General features: G+C 42.5%; 2 protein-coding genes and 1 non-coding gene across 20 annotated transcripts in view; 1 reads left to right on the top strand and 2 right to left on the bottom strand.

Annotated features, from left to right (window-relative positions):
* The window catches only part of PEAK1 (pseudopodium enriched atypical kinase 1), a 124,104-nt gene extending 110,580 nt beyond the window's left edge, over nucleotides 1-13,524 (bottom strand). For 2 of the 4 annotated variants that reach the window (XM_062583303.1, XM_062583298.1), the window contains exon 1: nucleotides 13,470-13,509. The gene's annotated coding sequence lies outside the window, so the exon portion shown is untranslated. Of the gene's footprint in view, nucleotides 1-13,469 lie in introns of all 4 variants that reach the window. The other 2 variants (XM_062583300.1, XM_062583299.1) reach the window with 2 other exon arrangements.
* Nucleotides 3,352-3,427, bottom strand: TRNAM-CAU (transfer RNA methionine (anticodon CAU)). Its single transcript has one exon. It is a non-coding gene; the product is annotated as a tRNA-Met (tRNA).
* Nucleotides 13,525-14,101: 577 nt separating the features above from the next.
* The window catches only part of HMG20A (high mobility group 20A), a 190,911-nt gene continuing 186,522 nt past the window's right edge, over nucleotides 14,102-18,490 (top strand). For 9 of the 15 annotated variants that reach the window (XR_009959506.1, XR_009959510.1, XR_009959507.1 and 6 more), the window contains exons 1-2: nucleotides 14,874-14,948; nucleotides 15,151-15,229. Coding sequence is in view for 4 of the 15 variants with exons in the window: in XM_062584184.1 (XP_062440168.1) it covers nucleotides 15,214-15,229 (16 nt within the window). In the remaining 11 variants the exon portion in view is untranslated. Of the gene's footprint in view, nucleotides 14,285-14,761; nucleotides 14,949-15,150; nucleotides 15,230-15,463; nucleotides 16,190-18,490 lie in introns of those variants that run through there. The other 6 variants (XM_062584186.1, XM_062584187.1, XM_062584183.1 and 3 more) reach the window with 5 other exon arrangements.

An 18,490-nucleotide genomic window follows, 5' to 3' on the forward strand; every position in this document is an offset into this window, starting at 1 on the left:
AGATATGGACAAGAGCTAGTAGATAAATTAGAGATAGGAACCTGCCACAGGGATATCCTAGTACACTGCCATACTGATGGACGCTAGTGCCACTATACAAGAAACTCTTCCAGAAACAATTACATATATATATAAAAGAAACAAAACTTGTCATACTTACCACAGAAGTTTGAAGCAATAACAGAAAACATTTCATTAATGTAGGTAGAGAACTGCATGTGAAGAAGATACTTACTCCAGTATACCTTTAGATAAACATTTTCACATCAGACAGGAGAGTCTAGCAACAAGTCATGGGACACGGATTGCAATCACAAAACAGCTGAGGCTGGAAGGGAGCTCTGGAGATCTAGTGCAACCTCCCTGCTCAAGCAGGATCACCTAGAGCACGTTGCGTAGGCTCACGTCCAGGTGGGTTTTGAGTATTTTTAGAGAAGGAGACTCCGCAGCCTCTCTGGGCAACCTGTTCCCATGCTCTGTCACTCTCACAGTAAAGATGTTTTTCCTTATATTCAGGTGAAACTTCCTGTGTTTCTTTGTGCCTGTTGCCTGGCACCATTAAAAAGCGTCCAGCCCCATCCTCTTGACACCGTCCCTTCAGATATTTGTACACATTGATGAGATCCCCCCTCAGTCTTCTCTCCAGGCTGAACAGTCTCAGCTCTCGCAGCCTTTCTTCATAACAGAGATGTTCCAGTCCCTCTGATCATCCTCGTAGCTCTACGCTGGACTCTCTCCAGTAGCTCCGTGTCTCTCTTGTACTGGGGAGCCCAGAACTGGACGCAGTACTCGAGATGAGGCCTCACCAGGGCTGAGTAGAGGGGCAGGATCACTTCCCTCGACCTGCTGGCAACACTCTTCCCAATGCACCCGAGGAGACCATTGGCTTTCTTGGCCACAGGGGCACATCGCTGGCTCATGGTCAATCTGTCATCCACCAGCACTCCCAGGTCCTTCTCCGCAGAGCTGCTCTCCAGCAGGTCAGCCCCCAGCCTGTACTGGTGCCTAGAGTTATTTTTCCCTTGATTACACTACTCCTTTACTGGATATATCTTTAAAATCACTGACTTCTCACTAGAAAGTGCTACTGTATTTAAATTATTCTGTCTCAAAGATTCACAGAATAAAAGTAGTAAATATTTCTGAATCAGTAAATAAGATCTATCATGCAACTTGCCAGACTATTTTATATAGTAGCTTCCATTTTCAACACAGGCAAAGATACCAAACCACTATTGTTTAGGATCTCTCAACTTATCCTCAGAAAAATCTCAGCATAACAAAAAAGTTAAAGATTAACAAAGTATCTTCCTCTTTGCAAGAACAGGGGAACTTCAGCAATATTTTAACCAACATTTTCTCTTCTGTATATTTTAAGTTTGGGAATTTTTATCATCTAGTACCAAGGTCCGACAGCATTTCTACTCCACCAACAACGAAACTGTCAAAGGCATCCACAGGAAAATTTAATAACCGATTTCACAGGTTATTGGTTTGGTAGTGTTTGTAAACTGCTGACCCCAAAACACGAAGAATTGCGAGGGATCTGTCTACTGGAGCACGACTTCGAGCCTGCAGTACACTGGGAATTGATTAGGGAGCCCTGGGTCCCAGCCAGTCTTTTGGAAAAGACTTTCAGAGAGTTTATTCTAGAGTGAATCATATTAGCCTACATAAGCAAATTAGCACATTGTTCTGACTTCCCCTCCCTCAAAATGCATTGTGTTCTCGCAGTATAAGACTACTGCACAAAAAATTCAAGACATGCCAAAATTACCACAAAGCCCTAATTACAGCAGTATTACTCTACATATTTTAAACCAAACAAAATCTGTATTAGCCTGCTAAAAATCCAGCCATTACTCCAAAGTCTTCAATGCAGATTAACAAAGAAATCTCTGCATTAAATCTTAGACAGATTAGACTGCTTTTGGATGTCCATGCAGAAAGAACCTCAATTTTTGCTGCAAGACAAGATTGACAATTTGTGGTGTGCATACAAAAACTGCAAAGCAAATGAAGTTTGACATATCTGACAGTACCAGAACACTTACCTGCATTTTACAGTTTTGTAGTCAGCCTGTCTGATCTCGTCTACCACAACTACTGGAAAAGCGATCTTAGGGTCAGAAATGAAAATTCTGAAAAGGAGGCTTCCTTATTTATGAGAAAAAATATTACTGAATCTTCAACTTGGAGTTTAAAGGCAGTATCTGCCATACTCCAAACAAATCTCCAGGACTCTAAGTGCTGTTCTTTATATTAAAGTGAACAGTTCTGGTATGAAAAATTATCCAAATTATTCCTGTCATTGAACAACACAGAAATTAACTCCAAAGATTAACCTCAAATCACAGGCTAACGTTAAATATTCAGACATCAAAAAATATGTAATCAGCAGATTTGACTGCAGACTTCAGATACGCAGTGTAGCTCTTCTAGCTCACACACAGAAATACTCAGCTGGTGAAGCCTAGTGTTACTCTGAACAGACCACATCACCCGATCCAAGCTGTGGTTTGACAGTAAGTTACACTAGAAAGGTAACAACACAACAGAGTTGCAAACAGCAAATACATGCCAGGATATGCTCCTAGAAACTCTTTTTGACATGAAAACATAAGTCTTTACCATATAATCTAAAGATGTAAACCTCTCACAACAGAAGCAGTATCAGCCTAACAGCTGGGGTCAATACCCATACTGTATTATGGCAACCAAAAATATTTAGTGTAATTCACTGTTTTCAAAATGCTGTGCAGCAAAGTATCTATGAATGACCATGAGAGTGTCTTGAGTCCTCTTTTCAACTCTGGAAGAATTGACTTTAGCAACCTTTTAGATCTCTGCTTTGTTAAATCAGTGAATGGTTGATTTCTGCTAGCATGACTAGACTAGAAATGACTTCTCTTGCCCTCTCCCCCCCCCCCCCCCATTTATTTGCTTCTGGTCTGCATGGACAACTGAGATGCTCATAAAACGTTTCTTCAACCACCACTTCATAGGCAAACATTTTTAGATAAACCCAAGTCAGACCAAATTTCTGGACAGAGATACAGGCACCCTGTTCACCTTCACCAGACACTGAAACGTGACATGCTGTTATGAGCAATTTTAAATCACTGTTGCCTTCTCCTGTACTACTCTGCAGGTAGAAATGCAATCATCCTGAAATACTAGCATGACTGGAGATTTAACACTACTCCCTAAAACAATAACAACAATCAACAAAAATCTTTCTGCGAGATATACATACTCAGAGAACACCCAAAGCTGCTTCACAGAGTATCATAGAAATTGGTAAGGTTGGAAGGGACCTCTGGAGATCACCTAGTCCAACCCTCAAATGAGTGGCCGCTACGGGGATTGAACCCACAACCTTGGCATTATGAGTGCCACGCTCTAACCAACCGAGCTAAACCTAACCCCAACCTAAGAAATCTAAGCTCAAGATACAGTTATTTTGTCAGTAGAAAAGAGATGTCTCCTCTTTCAATCAAAGTTTGTAGACTATATTTTCTTCCCAGTTACACCAAAAAGTTGATTTGGGGAAACAAACATTTCCTTAACCTCAGGATTTCAGAACAATGTCACGCAGAATGACCACGTCCATTCAAAATCTTCCCAATCCATGATCAACTAAAGATATTTACAACCAGAGAGTACTCTTCAATTACCAAGGGGAATTCTATACCTTAACTTTCACAAATATTAAAATGTACTTGCTCAGAACGGTTGTCTATAAAAATATAAATATTCAAGTACATGTATGAGACGAAATTGCAGAAGTTGGGGCATCAAGTGCTAGAACTAACAAATCTGCAGAGCCCTAGTCCAAAAAAAAACCCCAAAGTCAGCCACAATTCCTAATTTTTTTTTTCCCAGTTCAAGGACATTGTTTTCCAAAGAAGGCACATCCTCTTTTCCAAGACATTTTTTTCTTCGTTTCCTTTTTCTTTTTTTTTTTGGTCAGATTCCAAACTAGGCTGTTTAGACCAAATTTTGCTTTGCTGACTAGCCTGTACCTATGAAGCCAAGGAAGAGATATTCCAGAGAAAAATGAGTAATTTGAACAAAAGTTCCAAAAAACTAACTTTCACTATTTGTGCCAGTATTTTTTTTTCAGTTATAATTTTAGACAGCACATTCCAATGATTTTGAAATATGAAAGTACTAAAGAGAACGTTTCCTACTCAGGAGACTGCATTTTCAAGTCTCGCATGTGAACTGAGGGGGTCTGTGGGTCTCACAGAGCTAGAAGACAGAAAAATCATCTCAACTTTTACAGGGCTACAAGCAACAACTATTCTATTAAAACCAAAATAAAAATAGATCGAAGTAATGCTAAGAACTAAAAGCATAAACTTTATGTACTAAAGAGCACAAAACTCTAGAGAAATGCTCATCTGAAAAATATGCAAAAAAAAAAAAAAAAAAAAGGCCTTTCAAAAAGACACAGTTATTTCAACATGTCCTAAAGTGGCAGAGATTATGTTTGCTCTATTTTCACACTGCATGCAGCTTATCTGAAAAGAAGCATTTATCACAGGTTCTAGTAGACATAGTAAAAAACTGTAGACCCTTTAGGGTTGCACCAAGTAGCAAAGCACCATTTAAAAATAAAACCATATTTGTTATGAGAAGTCTTCATTTTTCTTTCTCATGGAAAAAAAAAAAAGGAGGAGGGTCATTTATTTCAATATGTTTTTCTTTATATTAAAGGCTAAATTTCTGGCATTTCAAGTACTTTTCTTGATTAATTTCAAGAATCTCATCCTTTTTGCTCTCAAAATATTTCTCGTGTTCTGGAACGACACTCGTGTACACCCAAGGATACTAAAGCAATGTGTTTATGTGACGCACAGAGCGTGCTCCTTGTCAGCCTGGGCAAGGTGCCTTGTGCAGGTATTCACCACCACTCTCCTTGCATTTTTTAAGATCTCTGAGTATGAGTCAAGGTTTAGTTAATATCTCAAACTAATGAGCACAGTTTCTTTTTTGTGATGTGACATCTTTTGCTTCTAAACTAATCATAAAACCACTGCCAAGCACAGAACACGTTCAGAGAGAACTGCTAGAGGTACAGCCCGATGCTGAGTGCAGATGCACTCACGAAACAACTCCCATGCTGATTAATCCTGGAAGAATACAAGAGCTGCCCAGACTTTTAACTATCCACTGGAAATAATTTTCTGTGCTCTTATGCTGATTGTGTAGTCAGGACAAACATCTTACTGCCCACATCCCAGTGAATATGCATATAGTTAACATACGTTTGATATTCCCTGCAGAACCATTACACCTGAAATCACTATGAGAGCTCATGGGAGAACAGTGACAAAGAAGAAACCTTGAACCAAAGAGCAAATTCAAAGTTAAAACTAGCTGAGATTTACTGACTTGAAATACCTAGGATGCAGACGTTTTATAAATGGATGGGAGAAAGCCAAACAGAAATTACAAGAAATCCGCTCTTGCCTCATGTTCACAAAAAGGAAAGGAATTAAGACTTCAGATGATAATCAAAACTCTTTCCATATCACTTGAAACGCAAGTTTGAATGGATAAACACCTCATTCATTAAAAGCAACAACAGAGACAAATGTGAGAAGCTGTATTATTTTGCTCTAGAGACTGACTTTGATATGAGACTGCGTTGGTGAACACTAAAAATACACTAAAAATATAACACTATCATGATTTTAGGAAAAGCACAGCACACATTTGCTTACCCGTTGACACTTATTTTTAATTATTTCACTTGTTCAATAATTCGTTCATCTATGACTCAGCTATTTGCATCCAGCACAAATCGCAGCAACTATGAATATATGCTGGCTGCTCATCTTTCGAGGTATTTTCCCACCTTTCTTTTTGCTTTTGTAATTAGATGGAAAAAGTGAACAACTCTGCTAGCCAGCACAGTCTAAAAAAAATTCAGTGTTATTCATGAAATGCAGTGTCACTATTGGCTTACTCTCTCAGTAAGTGGTGCTTGCCGCTGATAACAACATTATTCATGACATGGGCTCTGTCTGTAGGTACTTCTGTCTGTATTCTACAGATTTCATTTTGCTCAGACATTTGCACCTTTCAAGGCATTCAGAAGTCAACTTTCCATGTAGGTAGACTGCAAACTTGATAAGCAGACAACTGCAGATATTAATCCCTAGAAAAAACAATTACATAACATTTGAAAACTGAAATTAAGAAATATAATTCTCATTTATATTTAAGTGCTGTTGCTTTGGTATTTCAGCTGTTTACTGTGATTTCATATACGAATTATTAGTGTACACATGTGCCTTCCATCAAGTGCCCTGGCAGTTGAGTTGGAGCATTGCATATAATACTATTACATGGCCTTTTCCATAATCTCATCAGTAGGGGTGGGGGGGTGAGCAGGACCCTCTGATAACCCACACTGGTTATCTTTTTTACCATGTTCCCATACAAAGCTGTTACTCAGTTTGCAAATTGGGCTTCAAAAGCTCTGTCAGTTGCTATCTCTGTTGTTCAGGAATAGGGTTGTTGATTTACATTGATAAACAAAGATAATGTACAACATAAGCAATGAAGTCAATCTGCAAAGGACAGAATAGGGAAAAAGCCTGCAATGTTATCACCATTACACACTACAAAGAAAAATTACAGGCTTATAAAACAAAATAGGGTGAGAAATAAGTTTCATTTTTTTTAAAAGCATCACTTCTTGCTATTTACAATACTATACAGTCTACTGTGGCTTGCAACATTGTATTTAAAGAATGTATTTACTCAATACCATAGTGAACCTGATATCAATGAGAAAGCAAACTGATTCAGCTGTTTTCATTAAAAGCAATTACACAAAAAAAAACAATCAAATACTTCTCACATTCCAACAAGCAGAAAAACAGAGATAATTATACAGAACACAGGCAGAACTCACCATGACTAAAGCTCCAATGCAGCTGAGGAATCTCTCTCTAATCGCTTTGCAATTTCACCTTAAATCTGCAAAGCTGTCGCAAGAGGTTTTTTCATGGCAACTGTTACTAACAGTATCTCTCTAGCTACTGCTAAAACCAGGTACTTCCTACGCTAGAATGCAATATTCCTTCTGATGTAGCAGTTTCTGAACAACTCATAAAAAGAAACCACCTTTGCAAGAGATTCTCTCCCCCTCTAAGATAAATGGGTTAACTTGCAAGGAACCAGGAACCATGAATGCCAACAGGTTCATGGAGAAAGATGACAATTACGATAATGGCCAAAACCAAGAGAGATCACGGGGTAAATGAAGTGCACTTTAAGCTCTGCTTGTCCGGGCAGTTTCTCTATAGGGATTGTAAAAGGAATTCTTACTAGGCAAAACTCACAGGCACTAGAGCACTTAAAGCTTCAGCAAGCTTTGTCCTAACATGCCTTCTTCGTCTGCGTTTCCCAAGCAATCTTTTCAAGCCAGACAGAGTGACCTGTAAGTATGAGTGTGCCTTAACTTAAGAAGTATTTTTGATATTTTATTGTTACAATCAAACCAATAGCTTCATGAGCTGCAGAGCAGGCTAGAGATTTTTCTTGTGAACAGTCTAACTGATGTTCATCCCCCTAGACAAACAAATTTTAAGAAAATACCAGTCGTCTTTGAAAGCTTAATTTGTACAGATATAAAGCTCTCAAACAGTCAACATTTAAGCCTTGAATGTGTATTTAATACCAAGCTCAGTGAATAGTTCCATTGACTACGGGAGACTGCAAATTTCTGCGTGATCAAAGCGTACCTAACTGACCATATTGAGAGTCTTCTTTTCCTGCAGATTCGCCACATCTTTACTACGAACTATCTTCCTGCCTCTAAAAACTAAGAATGTCTACAGTTTATAATACAAAAGTCATTAAATAAACTATCTTCTCCAAGGATCATTCCAAACAGTAGGAGTCACATTCCTTAACCATATAGTTACAGACTTAAAGTCTGGAACTGGAGAATATTGTGCAACCTGTTTTTAAGCAAAACTACCCAATCTAGAAGAGAGGCAGAGGAAGATAATTAGCAAGGCTTAAAACAAATGGAAAATCAATTACACAACATGATTCCATGGAAAACCTGTATCCTAATATTTATTCTCTCAGATCTTGTATGTATTTGCATTTAACTTCAAAGTTTATGAAAGCAATATTGATGTAATCCTGAGCCTCTGTACAAAGTAGAAGTGGTTTTAATGAGTTTCCAAACAGCCTCAGAAACTACCCTGTAGAGCTTGATTAGGGACAAATAAAAGGCGGAGAGAATGGCAAAATTTGCCCCAGGAGAAAAAAAATAAAAGCTAAATATTAAGAGCTATACAAGGATATTTCCAGCCCAAGAGTTGCATGATTTTTAAGTGTGGGCATTACCTATGCGTGTTTCTGAATTTACCTGCCAGTTTTGGAACGGGGGAGATGTAGTATCTTCTCTTTTTCAAACTGTTCTTCCTTCTTCTTGCTTAAAAAAGGCCGCAAAGTAAACTGACAGGGATGGAAGGAACACAGTGATACTGACACCCGGCTTGGCAGCGAGGACAACAGCAACAGAATCCACTATGGAACAGATACAGATATTAAGAAGGAATTTACATGAAGTCAGCATAGAAGGCTGTCTGTATTTGTTCCTGTTTATAGTGCACATTTAAATGTTCTTAAAGCGTGTACGAAGGTTTTTCTGATAGTGAGAGTTCTCAGAGGTGGAACAACCCTTACATCTTTCGTATTACATACCATCTTCCTCCTGTGGTGAGCTTGTTGCCTGTACAAATACAGGCATCCGCACAAGAAAAAACATCTTAAGACTTAAGGTGTATGTTTATTGATTGGAATTGCAAAAACATTTAAGGTCAAACTGCAGATGTATCACTAAACACTCTTCTACAGAGCCTCCACCAAACACTCCAAATCAAGTACTCCAAATCCATTTAAACACCTACAAGGTTGTGTTTATTTGACCAATTTCGGGCTAGTCGCAATATTTTCCAAAACAGAACTGACTTCATGAAGTAAGGTTCTTACTTGTTAGCACCTCATTGAACTAGTGTCTCAGACAAGATGTTATTAAAACAAGTATTACTAGAAGCCTGTGATTTTATCCATTTGTTCACTGCGATTTCAAAAACTTCTCTGAGAATGTCTTCCGAAATCAACAGCACTGCATCAGAACAGTTAGGCACTTCTCAGCATTTAACTGCATGCAAGGTTTTTTTAACTGAAATAGGACAAATCCTACTAATGGAAAGATTTTTTAAAAAGTTTTTCCCATACAATATTTTTATAACTTTCTGCTATCAAAAGTTTAAGAGTGATTTTTTAAAAAAATGTTGAACACTTCATTTTAGATGGAATTTAAGCAACTCTTACTCTAAAAGCCTGCAACTAAAAAAAAAAATCTAAGCAGGAAAAACTAAGAATTCTGAAGGCATTTTGAAGTATGGATAGCAAATTAGTGCTGTTAAATATTTTACCGCTATATATTTACACATATTTAAGCTCAAATGCAAGCATTTGATGATCAAAGTGCAGATGTCCAATAAACATCATTACAATCTTCATTACTGCTGCTATAACACGTAAGTGTAGCTCAGTTAAGGCCAGGCTCACAACAGGTACAGCAACGAGCCTGCTAGGAGGTCTAATACGTGGGGTCAACCACAGAAGAAAGTCAGCCACAAAAACTGCTACAGCTCTGTACCAGTATCACCGTGTAAACAAATCCAACCTGCCTTACAAATACTTACACCAAAGGAAATTAGTCAGGATGCCAGTTTTCCCCCTAAAATCAAAGACCCAGCTTTTTTTTCTTTTTTTTTTTTTTTAATCATTTACTAAATCACTATCTACTAAAATGGCTTAGTTTTAATTTTACTTTGCATTCATGCTGCACAGCTACATGTGATCACAGGGAAGAGAAATATGGTGAATCTCTAGGGAGGTTCTAAAGTTCTGCGCTTGGTGTCATCTAAGCAGACCAAACCAAAAACATTTGTAGTAAAGCTGTTCTGCAACAGCTAATGTAGTAACTTTTGTAATAGTAGATGGAGTCTCATAAGAAAATCAATTTAAAGAAAGTGACCACAGAGCTACACCTATTGCCCAATTTGCTTCTATCCACATTTTCAAAAATCAAGCAATCTAAGACTAAAGCAAACCAACTCAGTCCACTTAAAGAGACAGTGAGAAAGAAATCGCTTCAGTGACTCAGTCCCTTTCTGTCTTAGGAAGAATGAATAATGAAAATTTCTTACATGGTTGATAATTTCTACCCATGATTTCACAAAAAACAAAGAGGAAACAACCCACAATACCAAGCACAATTTATTAAAATTGCAACTAAAATACTGGACAACTAATTAGAATTGTTTCCCCATAAAAACAACTGATTTTTTACTTGCCCCCAGCACTTCAGAAATACTAATGCTCACCTATTTGTCTTACGGTACCCTGGTCACTTGTTCTGTTTCACTCTGCTTTAAAATACTGAAACTCAATGAGCAAGTCTTATTCCAGTTTACAGTCTGTATTTTTCCACTCTAAATTTAACACTGTATGGTAATGGAAATTCTACATTATTGTGCTGATACTATGAAACAATGGAAGTATTTCAACCTTAGGCCAGTGTAAATCGCAGCGCAATGCTTAGTCCTTAAACAGTGGTCGTGTGTGGGAGCACAGAAGGGAGAACTGGTAATACTAATAAAAACTCTGCAGACAAGGTCTCTGTACCAGTAGCCCTCCTTTTGCTGTCACAAGAAGCGGGATCAGGCTCTGTCGACATTTCCTTGTAGTGGCAGACAGACTCTAGAGCCCCTGCCTTCCCTTGGCTGCAGAAGGGGCCGCAGTTCTCCTCCCCCAAAATCCATGTTACTCTCTATGTATATAAAGTAGCTTTTGCCCCTTGGGGTTTTCGGTTCCTGCTCACAGCCAATAAACACTATACTTGTTCACAAATAACTTTGCATTATTTCTTTGAACTTTGCTTGAACTAATAAATGAAAATACTAATAAATGAAAATGAAAACTGGTTTATAAATTACCATTTTGTCTCACAGGTAGGTAAAAGCATCTGGAGTTGCTACAGATTAGTTAACAGAAAGATAAGAAAGCTTCATATTCAGTTTCCAGTGCCAGGTGTTTTCTTCACTATCTCTTCTCACATCAGAGAGCCTCATAGTGTTCACAGTAACACTGCAGTTGCACAAGTGAAGTGCTATCCTCCTTATTATGCCCAGGTCATTTGCATTTTGATGGTCTGCCCTTACCCGAATATTAGCTATGACACACTGACTCCGCATGGGAGGGAGCAGCTCGGCCAGATTCCAGCAGGAGCTGCACCCACATGGGAAGCGGGGACTGTGTGGAAGCCGGCAGGGCACAGACCTCATCTCAGGTCCATACCCAGAAATCTCTTTAGACTGTTTGGGCTCCCTTTTCAACAGATGGGGAAAAGAGATCCACAGCCATTCATTCAAAAAAAAAAAAAAAAGACAGGGCTATAGAGTTAACAACATCTGAAAGTCAATCTCTCAGAAAGCAATTAGAATGAAAAAAGCAATGACAAGAAAGGTGGAAAGCTGTAGATCCTTTCAGAGAAAGGGAAAAAGAAAAAAAGGGCAACTAGGGGGGATGGGAGAGTCTAATTCCAGACTAGGATGAGGGGTAACTCATCCCAGGGAAGTGAGGAAGGGAGGAGGAAAGCCTAAAAGCAAAGACTGCACAGGAAAAAGGAAAAGGAAAGTAGAGATGTAAGAGCTAAAATTCAGGAAACAAGGTAGAGAAGAGGAAAACATGCTGCAGCTTGCTATTTTGATAGTAAGCTTTTCACATACACATTTTTTCCTAGCACAGTAGAGAAGCTTAACAGCAATTACTAACATCTGTGACCCTGGAACAATAACTTACGATAGCTTCCTCAAAGGTTTGATTATCTTGGTTAGACGAGAACCCACTGAAGAGCCATTTAGCCGAACAGTGTCCTCTCTTGTTTATCTTAAAACGATCAACCCCAACCAATTTATTTATTTGGTAAGTACATACAAAATCTGTATTTTGTTACATATTTGTTTGTAAATAGGCTTTTTAAAGAGCTGAAGAGTCAGGAACACAAGTCACCTAAGATATTGGAACGGTATTCTCAACTCTCTCTATTTTACTTAAGTAACCATAAGATTTACCAAAAGAGAGGAAACATCAGTGTTTCAAAATACCTATTTACTCGTTTACATCTATGTGTGTTCTAAAACACAGGCCAACCCAAGCCGCGTGTGCGCGAACCAGGCTCGTTCGCACACCAACCGCTTGTTTGCGAGCGGGCGCAGCTGGGCGAGCGCGCCCGGTGCCAGCAAGGCCGGGCAGCAGAGGCTGCCGGCTCCGCGCTCCCTCGCAGCCGGGGCCTCCCGTCCGACCCCGGGAATCGCACCGCACTGGGGCCGCCACAGCCGCTCGCGGGCGTAGGCGGCGTCCCCGTCACCCGGAGCGAGCCAAGAAAGTCATTTCCGAAGTCTACGAATGGCATTATCTACACAAGACACGCTAACAATAAGGTAAATCCATCACGAAATGGATACGTAGGTTTAATCGTGGAAAGTTACTCATGGAAAATGGGCAATTCTTCTCTTGCATACTTCTGCATTTTAGAGAACAAAATGAGGTTTGCCTGAAAACACACCAAGAGCAGCAGCTCTGCCAGGAAGATGCTTCATCTGGGTAAGTCATAGCTGCTGTACAGACAAGACTTTCTAAGCCAGTATGGAATTAGATTAAGAGCTCTAACTAGTCAAACCGAGCAAATAAAACATCCACAAACATTTCCTGCTCCGCGATGCTACTGGAACCAAACCGTCCGGGGAGGCAGTCGGTCACCCAAGAGCCCTACAGGGCCCAACGCCTCTGGCTCGTAACAAAGGTACTCGCGGAGCTGGCAATTTCACACGAGTTTGTAACTATAGAGCTTAATTACTGGAATTCCATCAAGACTTGGCTCTTGAGACAGCTGCGAGTTCTCGCCTTCCTGTCCATACATCTCGTGTAATATTTTTTCCCTGAGTATACAAGAATAAAGTGCTTTAGCAGACACCGGACCGCTTTAAACCGCCAAGCGTAAGCGGAGAAACTTCAGAGCCCTTTATGAAGGGAAGAGAGGAGGGAAAAAGGAAAAAAAAAGAACAGAGAAAGTCGAGCTCTCGCAAACGAAACGGCCGGAACCGGCAGCGACCAGGAGCCGCCTCTCCTGGGGGAGACCGCGCTGAACCAGCGACCCGCCGGGCAGGGCGCCCCCGCCCCGCGGCCCCGGGGCGGCCGGGCCGCGCCGAGCAACGGCCGGCGGCACCGGGCAGAGCGCGGCCCCGCGCGGGGAGGCCGCCGCCGCCCCGGGCCGCCCCCTCCCCCGGCCCTCCCCGCACCCTCGGCGCCCGCCGGCGCTCCCCGCCCCCACCCCCACGCCGCGCCACCGACCCCCTCACCTGCCCGGGGCTCGCCGGCCCCGCGGCGCCTCCCGCGGCCGGGCGGCGGGGGGGGGGCGGGCGGGCGGGCGGGCGGAGGCTCCGTCAGCGCCGGCTCCCGCCGCCGAGGCACCGACGGGCGGGACGCGGCTGCGGCTGCCTCGCCCGCGCGCAACGGCCAACTCCGGGCGCCGCCGGCCGCGGCCAGAGCCCGGCCCCGCCCCCGCCGGCCGCGCGCGCCGCTCCCCCCCGCCCCCGCCCCCGCCCGGCCACGCCCCCTCCTCCGCCGCCGCGCGCGCGCGCGCGCCGCCACCCCCCTCCCGCCGCCGCGCGCGCGCACGCTCACCGGACGCGCCGTGCGGCGATTGGCTGGGACGGAGGGGAGGGGGCGTGGCGCCGCCGCGGCGCGCGCCGCCTGCCAGACGCGGCCGCGGGGGGAAGCCGCGGAGGCCGGCGGCGGCTGGAGGGAAGACTACGGTTCCCAGCATGCCCCGCGCCGCCGGGCGCTGTAGAAAGCGGCCGTTGCGCGTGCGCGGGCTGATGCGTAGTGTTCTTCCGCCCGTGAGGAGAAAGTAGTGCCGCTGCGGGTTCAGGCTGCCCGCCCGCCGCGCCGGCTCGGCCCGCGAGCGGGAGGCCGCGGCTCGTGGGGGCGGGGGCGCAGCGTCCCCTGCGGAGCTTCCCGGGGCGGGCGAGGCGGTCCGCGCCGCGCCGCGGCGGGGCGGAAGGATCCGAGCGGGGCGCGGAGCGGTGCGGCGGCCGAGCGTGTGTGAGGGAGGGAGGCGGCTGCGCGGGCCGAGGGCAGCGCGCCCCGCCGGGACCCCGCGGCCGTGCGGCAGGTCAGTTGGGAGGGCCGCGGCGCCGGGCCCTGCTCCTCTCCCCTCTCCTCCCCGCCGCCGCGCGGGGAAGGGGGCCGCGGGGCGGCGCGGGCTGGGGGCGGCTCCGCGGCCGGCTTCCCCGGCAGCCGGGCCTGGCCGCTTCACCGCCGCCTGCCCCCAGCCCCGCGCCGAGGGGGCTGGAGGGACCCGCCGGAGGTCGCGCTGCGTGAGGGGAGGAGGTGCGAGGTGCTCCGGGCCCCTCCCGGCATCCCTGTCGCCCCTGGAGCGACGTGAGGTGATGATATTTGGCGGTCCCTTCAATTTATTTCTTAGATGTTTCACCACATCCGAGCACCTCAAGCAAGTGGTTTATTATAGTATGGTTTTCTAACCCTTTTTTTCATTAGTGAATTTTCAGCCCGTTTTTCAGCCCGACACAAATGTCTTGTGAAAGCTGAAAAAGAAGGAAAAGGGGGAGGAAAAAAAACCTAACCCCGGAACCTGAATACGCTGGAGGCACATCTCTTGCAATGTACCATTCATTCAGATTCCCTGGAACACCAGTGTAGAGTGAACCTGGACTGGTCCTGGCTGGAGCAGAGTGGAAGTGGTGGGAAGTTTCACAGTACTGTGGTGTCACACCTCAGGAGAGAGCTAGGAGTGGATGCAGAACTAGCTGTAGGAGGTATTCAAAATTGGCTTGGGAGTTAGATAGATAGCGTAACTTAGTGCTACTTAATGGCATCCAGGAAAATGAGGCAAGAAAGGGTGAATGCTCTTTTTTGCTCAGGAGAAAAAGTGTCTTAGTGGCAAGGAAAGGTAGCTTTTGCTTTCTAAAGCACTTAAGTTTCAAAACGCATTAAGACTACTCTCTTCTAACCAAACAGAAGCCGGTATCCTATCAGTGACAGTGCTGTTGGAGAGGAAACTTCTTCACCGATGTACAGTTAATGCTTCTGTTGGCAGGTGAGCTCATGGCAGATCTTTGAAAATCCCTTTTTCTTCTGTGGAAAGAGACATGTGTAAGTGTCCTAAGCTTGGCTAAAGCCATGTACAAAGTCAATGACAGAATGGGGCATAAGAATTTTGAAGGACTGTGCACTAGCAAGTTTACCTATGTTATTTTGAAATGTTCTTTCTTAAAAATAGTGCGCTTATTGTGCTTCTTGCACTTTTCCCCCACCTACCTTCATCCCTCAGGACTGTGACTGAAAAAAAGAATCACTCCCATTTACCATTACAGAAGCAATCACAGAGCCGTGTTGTCTGTTGGAGTACAGCAAGTTGTGTGATGTGCACTAAGAAACTGTGGTACTGCACAGGATGTTGCTGTGCACATGAAGAAGCTGGACTTACAGACATGGGAATAATACAGTTACTTTTTCTAAGGTGATTTGTGAGAGAGGGGGTAACTCAAAGGAATAGATGTCTTTTTTTTTTAAAACCAATTGTTCATGTACTGTAATGAAATGTTCTTTCCAACTGTGATTTGATTGGCTTTAGGGCTTGTCCAAAACTGTTTGCTCTCAGTCTTCCTTTAAGCTCCCTTATTTTACTTTCGTAACTTTTGCTCTAAGGAGAGGGGGAATTTCATCTGTTCCTGGGAACTGTTAAAAGTTCAATTCCTTTTAAGAGATGAAGAGTGGTAGTTAACTGTACTTTGCTGCTAAGTGTTCAGTGAGTATGAATTTACTACAAACAGTTTCTTTTCAGGATTTTTTTTTTCTATTAATCCAGCAAATTTGTTCATGGAAGCTGACAAGTCTAGCTGGTATTCACTTCATCCAGTGCAAGCAGTAACTAAAGTTTACATTAGCAGCGTAGCTTAGCCTTCATGGGGAAGATCTGCAATGTTGGCCTTGTTGTATCACTACTTGTCTACAGAACTGGCTTGTGCGATGAACAATAGTGAGGTCAGTAGTGCAGGTACGACTCAAGTGACAGCTATTACTTTTTACTGTATGTTATCTGATACAGCTCCTGTATGGAATTATGGGTGCAAAACAACTGAAACTGAGTTTATATATGCACTTCAGCAAGATAAATAAAATGAACTGGTCTTGTAATAATCTTTTCTGTAGTTGTGGTATTAATATCTGTCTGCTGTGGTATTAATATTTGTCTGTTAGGGACAAACCTGAAGCTGCCATTATGTTTCTGAAAGGCTGATAAGTAACAACTTGATAACTACAGCTTTTGATGAATTGCAGGTAGAGCTGGATCTGAATAAGTGTTTCTAGCTGAGAGGAATTTTTGTTCTGGAATACAAGGGAACAAAATCAATTACTGTGGAGTGAGCGAACACTTCCAAATTCTAAATGTATTAGGAAATCTTCCTAATACATGACCTTATTCTTCCAAAATACTGAATGAATTTGAAGAATGCTTGTTTTTCAGAAATGATGACATAAAAAACTTCACTGACTACATTTTTTTTAATAGTGAAAATATTAAATGGAAGCTTTACTAGGTTCTCTTCAGAGTGGCTTTTTAAAGATGTTGATCCTAGAAACAAATGATTCTGCTTTCCTTCCAAGGAGAAGAGGGCAATAGCTGACTTTGGCTGACTGATTTTGTTTTTTTTTGCTGTACATCTTATGTGGCAAATAATGAATATCAAAATGAATCCTTACGCTTACTTCACTGTTTTTGGAATTCTTGTGACTCAGATTGCACTTTACTTGAAGAAGTAGTAAGAACAACGTAAGAGCTTGGAATATGCCTTCTGGGCATTGTGGCTGGCCTAAGTAATAAGAGGGGCAACTGACACCCTGAGCTTGTAGGTAAAAGTTATTGTAGTATGAAAATGAGAATTACCCTAGTTGAAAGGCTAAGTGACATAATGTTGCTGATAACAGCAATACATGTGAACTACATAGTCAAGAGAACGAGTATGTTGAAAATGTCAGCTATGAATTGGATTTAAGAGACTTAAGACTGATGGACTTTAATTTCTGAATACTTTTTCCATACTTCCCCCCCCCCCCAACTAGTGCAGAATGCAGGGTTTCTTGTCAATTTACTGCATTACTGGGGAAAGTCTTGTCATCTATAGAAATCATTTGGACTTTCTGTCATGGTATAGGTGAATCTGCCTCTTGCTTGAGGGTATAATTTCAAAGGGGCTTGAGCTGCTGGTGCCTTCTGATGCTAGCAGTCATCACACTGCTTGAAGCAAGAGTAACTTAAATCTCATTAATCCCCAATTTTATAGGATTATTAGCTCAGATGAGCAAAATTTCAGGTTCTCCAATAGTCCAGAACTAAATAGGTGTTTTAGGATGCTCTTATTTCTCCTGCAGGGTGTATTTTTTAATGAGTTCTGCATTAGTTGTTTCTTGGATCTGAATGTTTTAAATAATTTGTCTCAAAGGAAGACTTATAAAACAAGAGGTCTGTGATTCAAAACTCAGTACCAAAGTAGTTTCCCCTGGAGTTTCAGCTTTGCCAATGCAAAATCAAACAATAGCTGCAGACAAAAATATGTTCTTTTTGTATGCCTGGCAATGTAGTTGTCTAGAAGCATTACAGGTTCTTTCCAGGCCTGACATCTGTCCTGTTATCATGGGCAACTAAAATTCTTTTTGGAGCAAATTTGTGGCTTAGGATGCATTTTCTGTAGTATGCTTTAACTGGTGCTGCATGTGACTCATGCTGTGGATGAATTGAAGTGAAGATAACCAATATCTGACTAAATCTTCACCATTTCCACAAGTGGAAAGGGTGACAACTTCAGGTACTCTTCTGCTCTGTTTTAATTAAGATACAAAAGCATATTTGCTGTAACTTTTCTAAGAAAAGAAGAGCCAATGTAATAACTACCCTCTTAGAACAAATGAATTGGAATTTGTGGAATTCAAGTACTCTGCTTCCAGAGTCATGGGAAAGAATCTCAGCTTGCATTAGGAGTATAAGTGTTTAGCTTCAGATTGGAAAGAGGAAAAAATGAAAATGTCAAGTCAGCTTATGAGATAATCCCCGAATTTTGGGGGATAAACATATTTCCTCCCACTCATGACTATTCTGGGCCCTCAGTTATTGGAATTATTTCAACTATTCATCATTTCTGACACCTGTAGAACTTCAGTGAGAGAAAAGAGCTGAAACTCAGGCTGTAATTGTATAGAAATTTAAATCACTAACTCTTGGCCTCTTGCATCCCTTTTTCTTTTATGCCAGCTGAAATGCTTGTTGGACCCTTTACTGAGCTGTTTCAGCTTCTAATTT

The sequence above is a fragment of the Rhea pennata genome, chromosome 10, assembly GCF_028389875.1.
Source record: "Rhea pennata isolate bPtePen1 chromosome 10, bPtePen1.pri, whole genome shotgun sequence".
Lineage (NCBI taxonomy): Eukaryota > Metazoa > Chordata > Aves > Rheiformes > Rheidae > Rhea > Rhea pennata.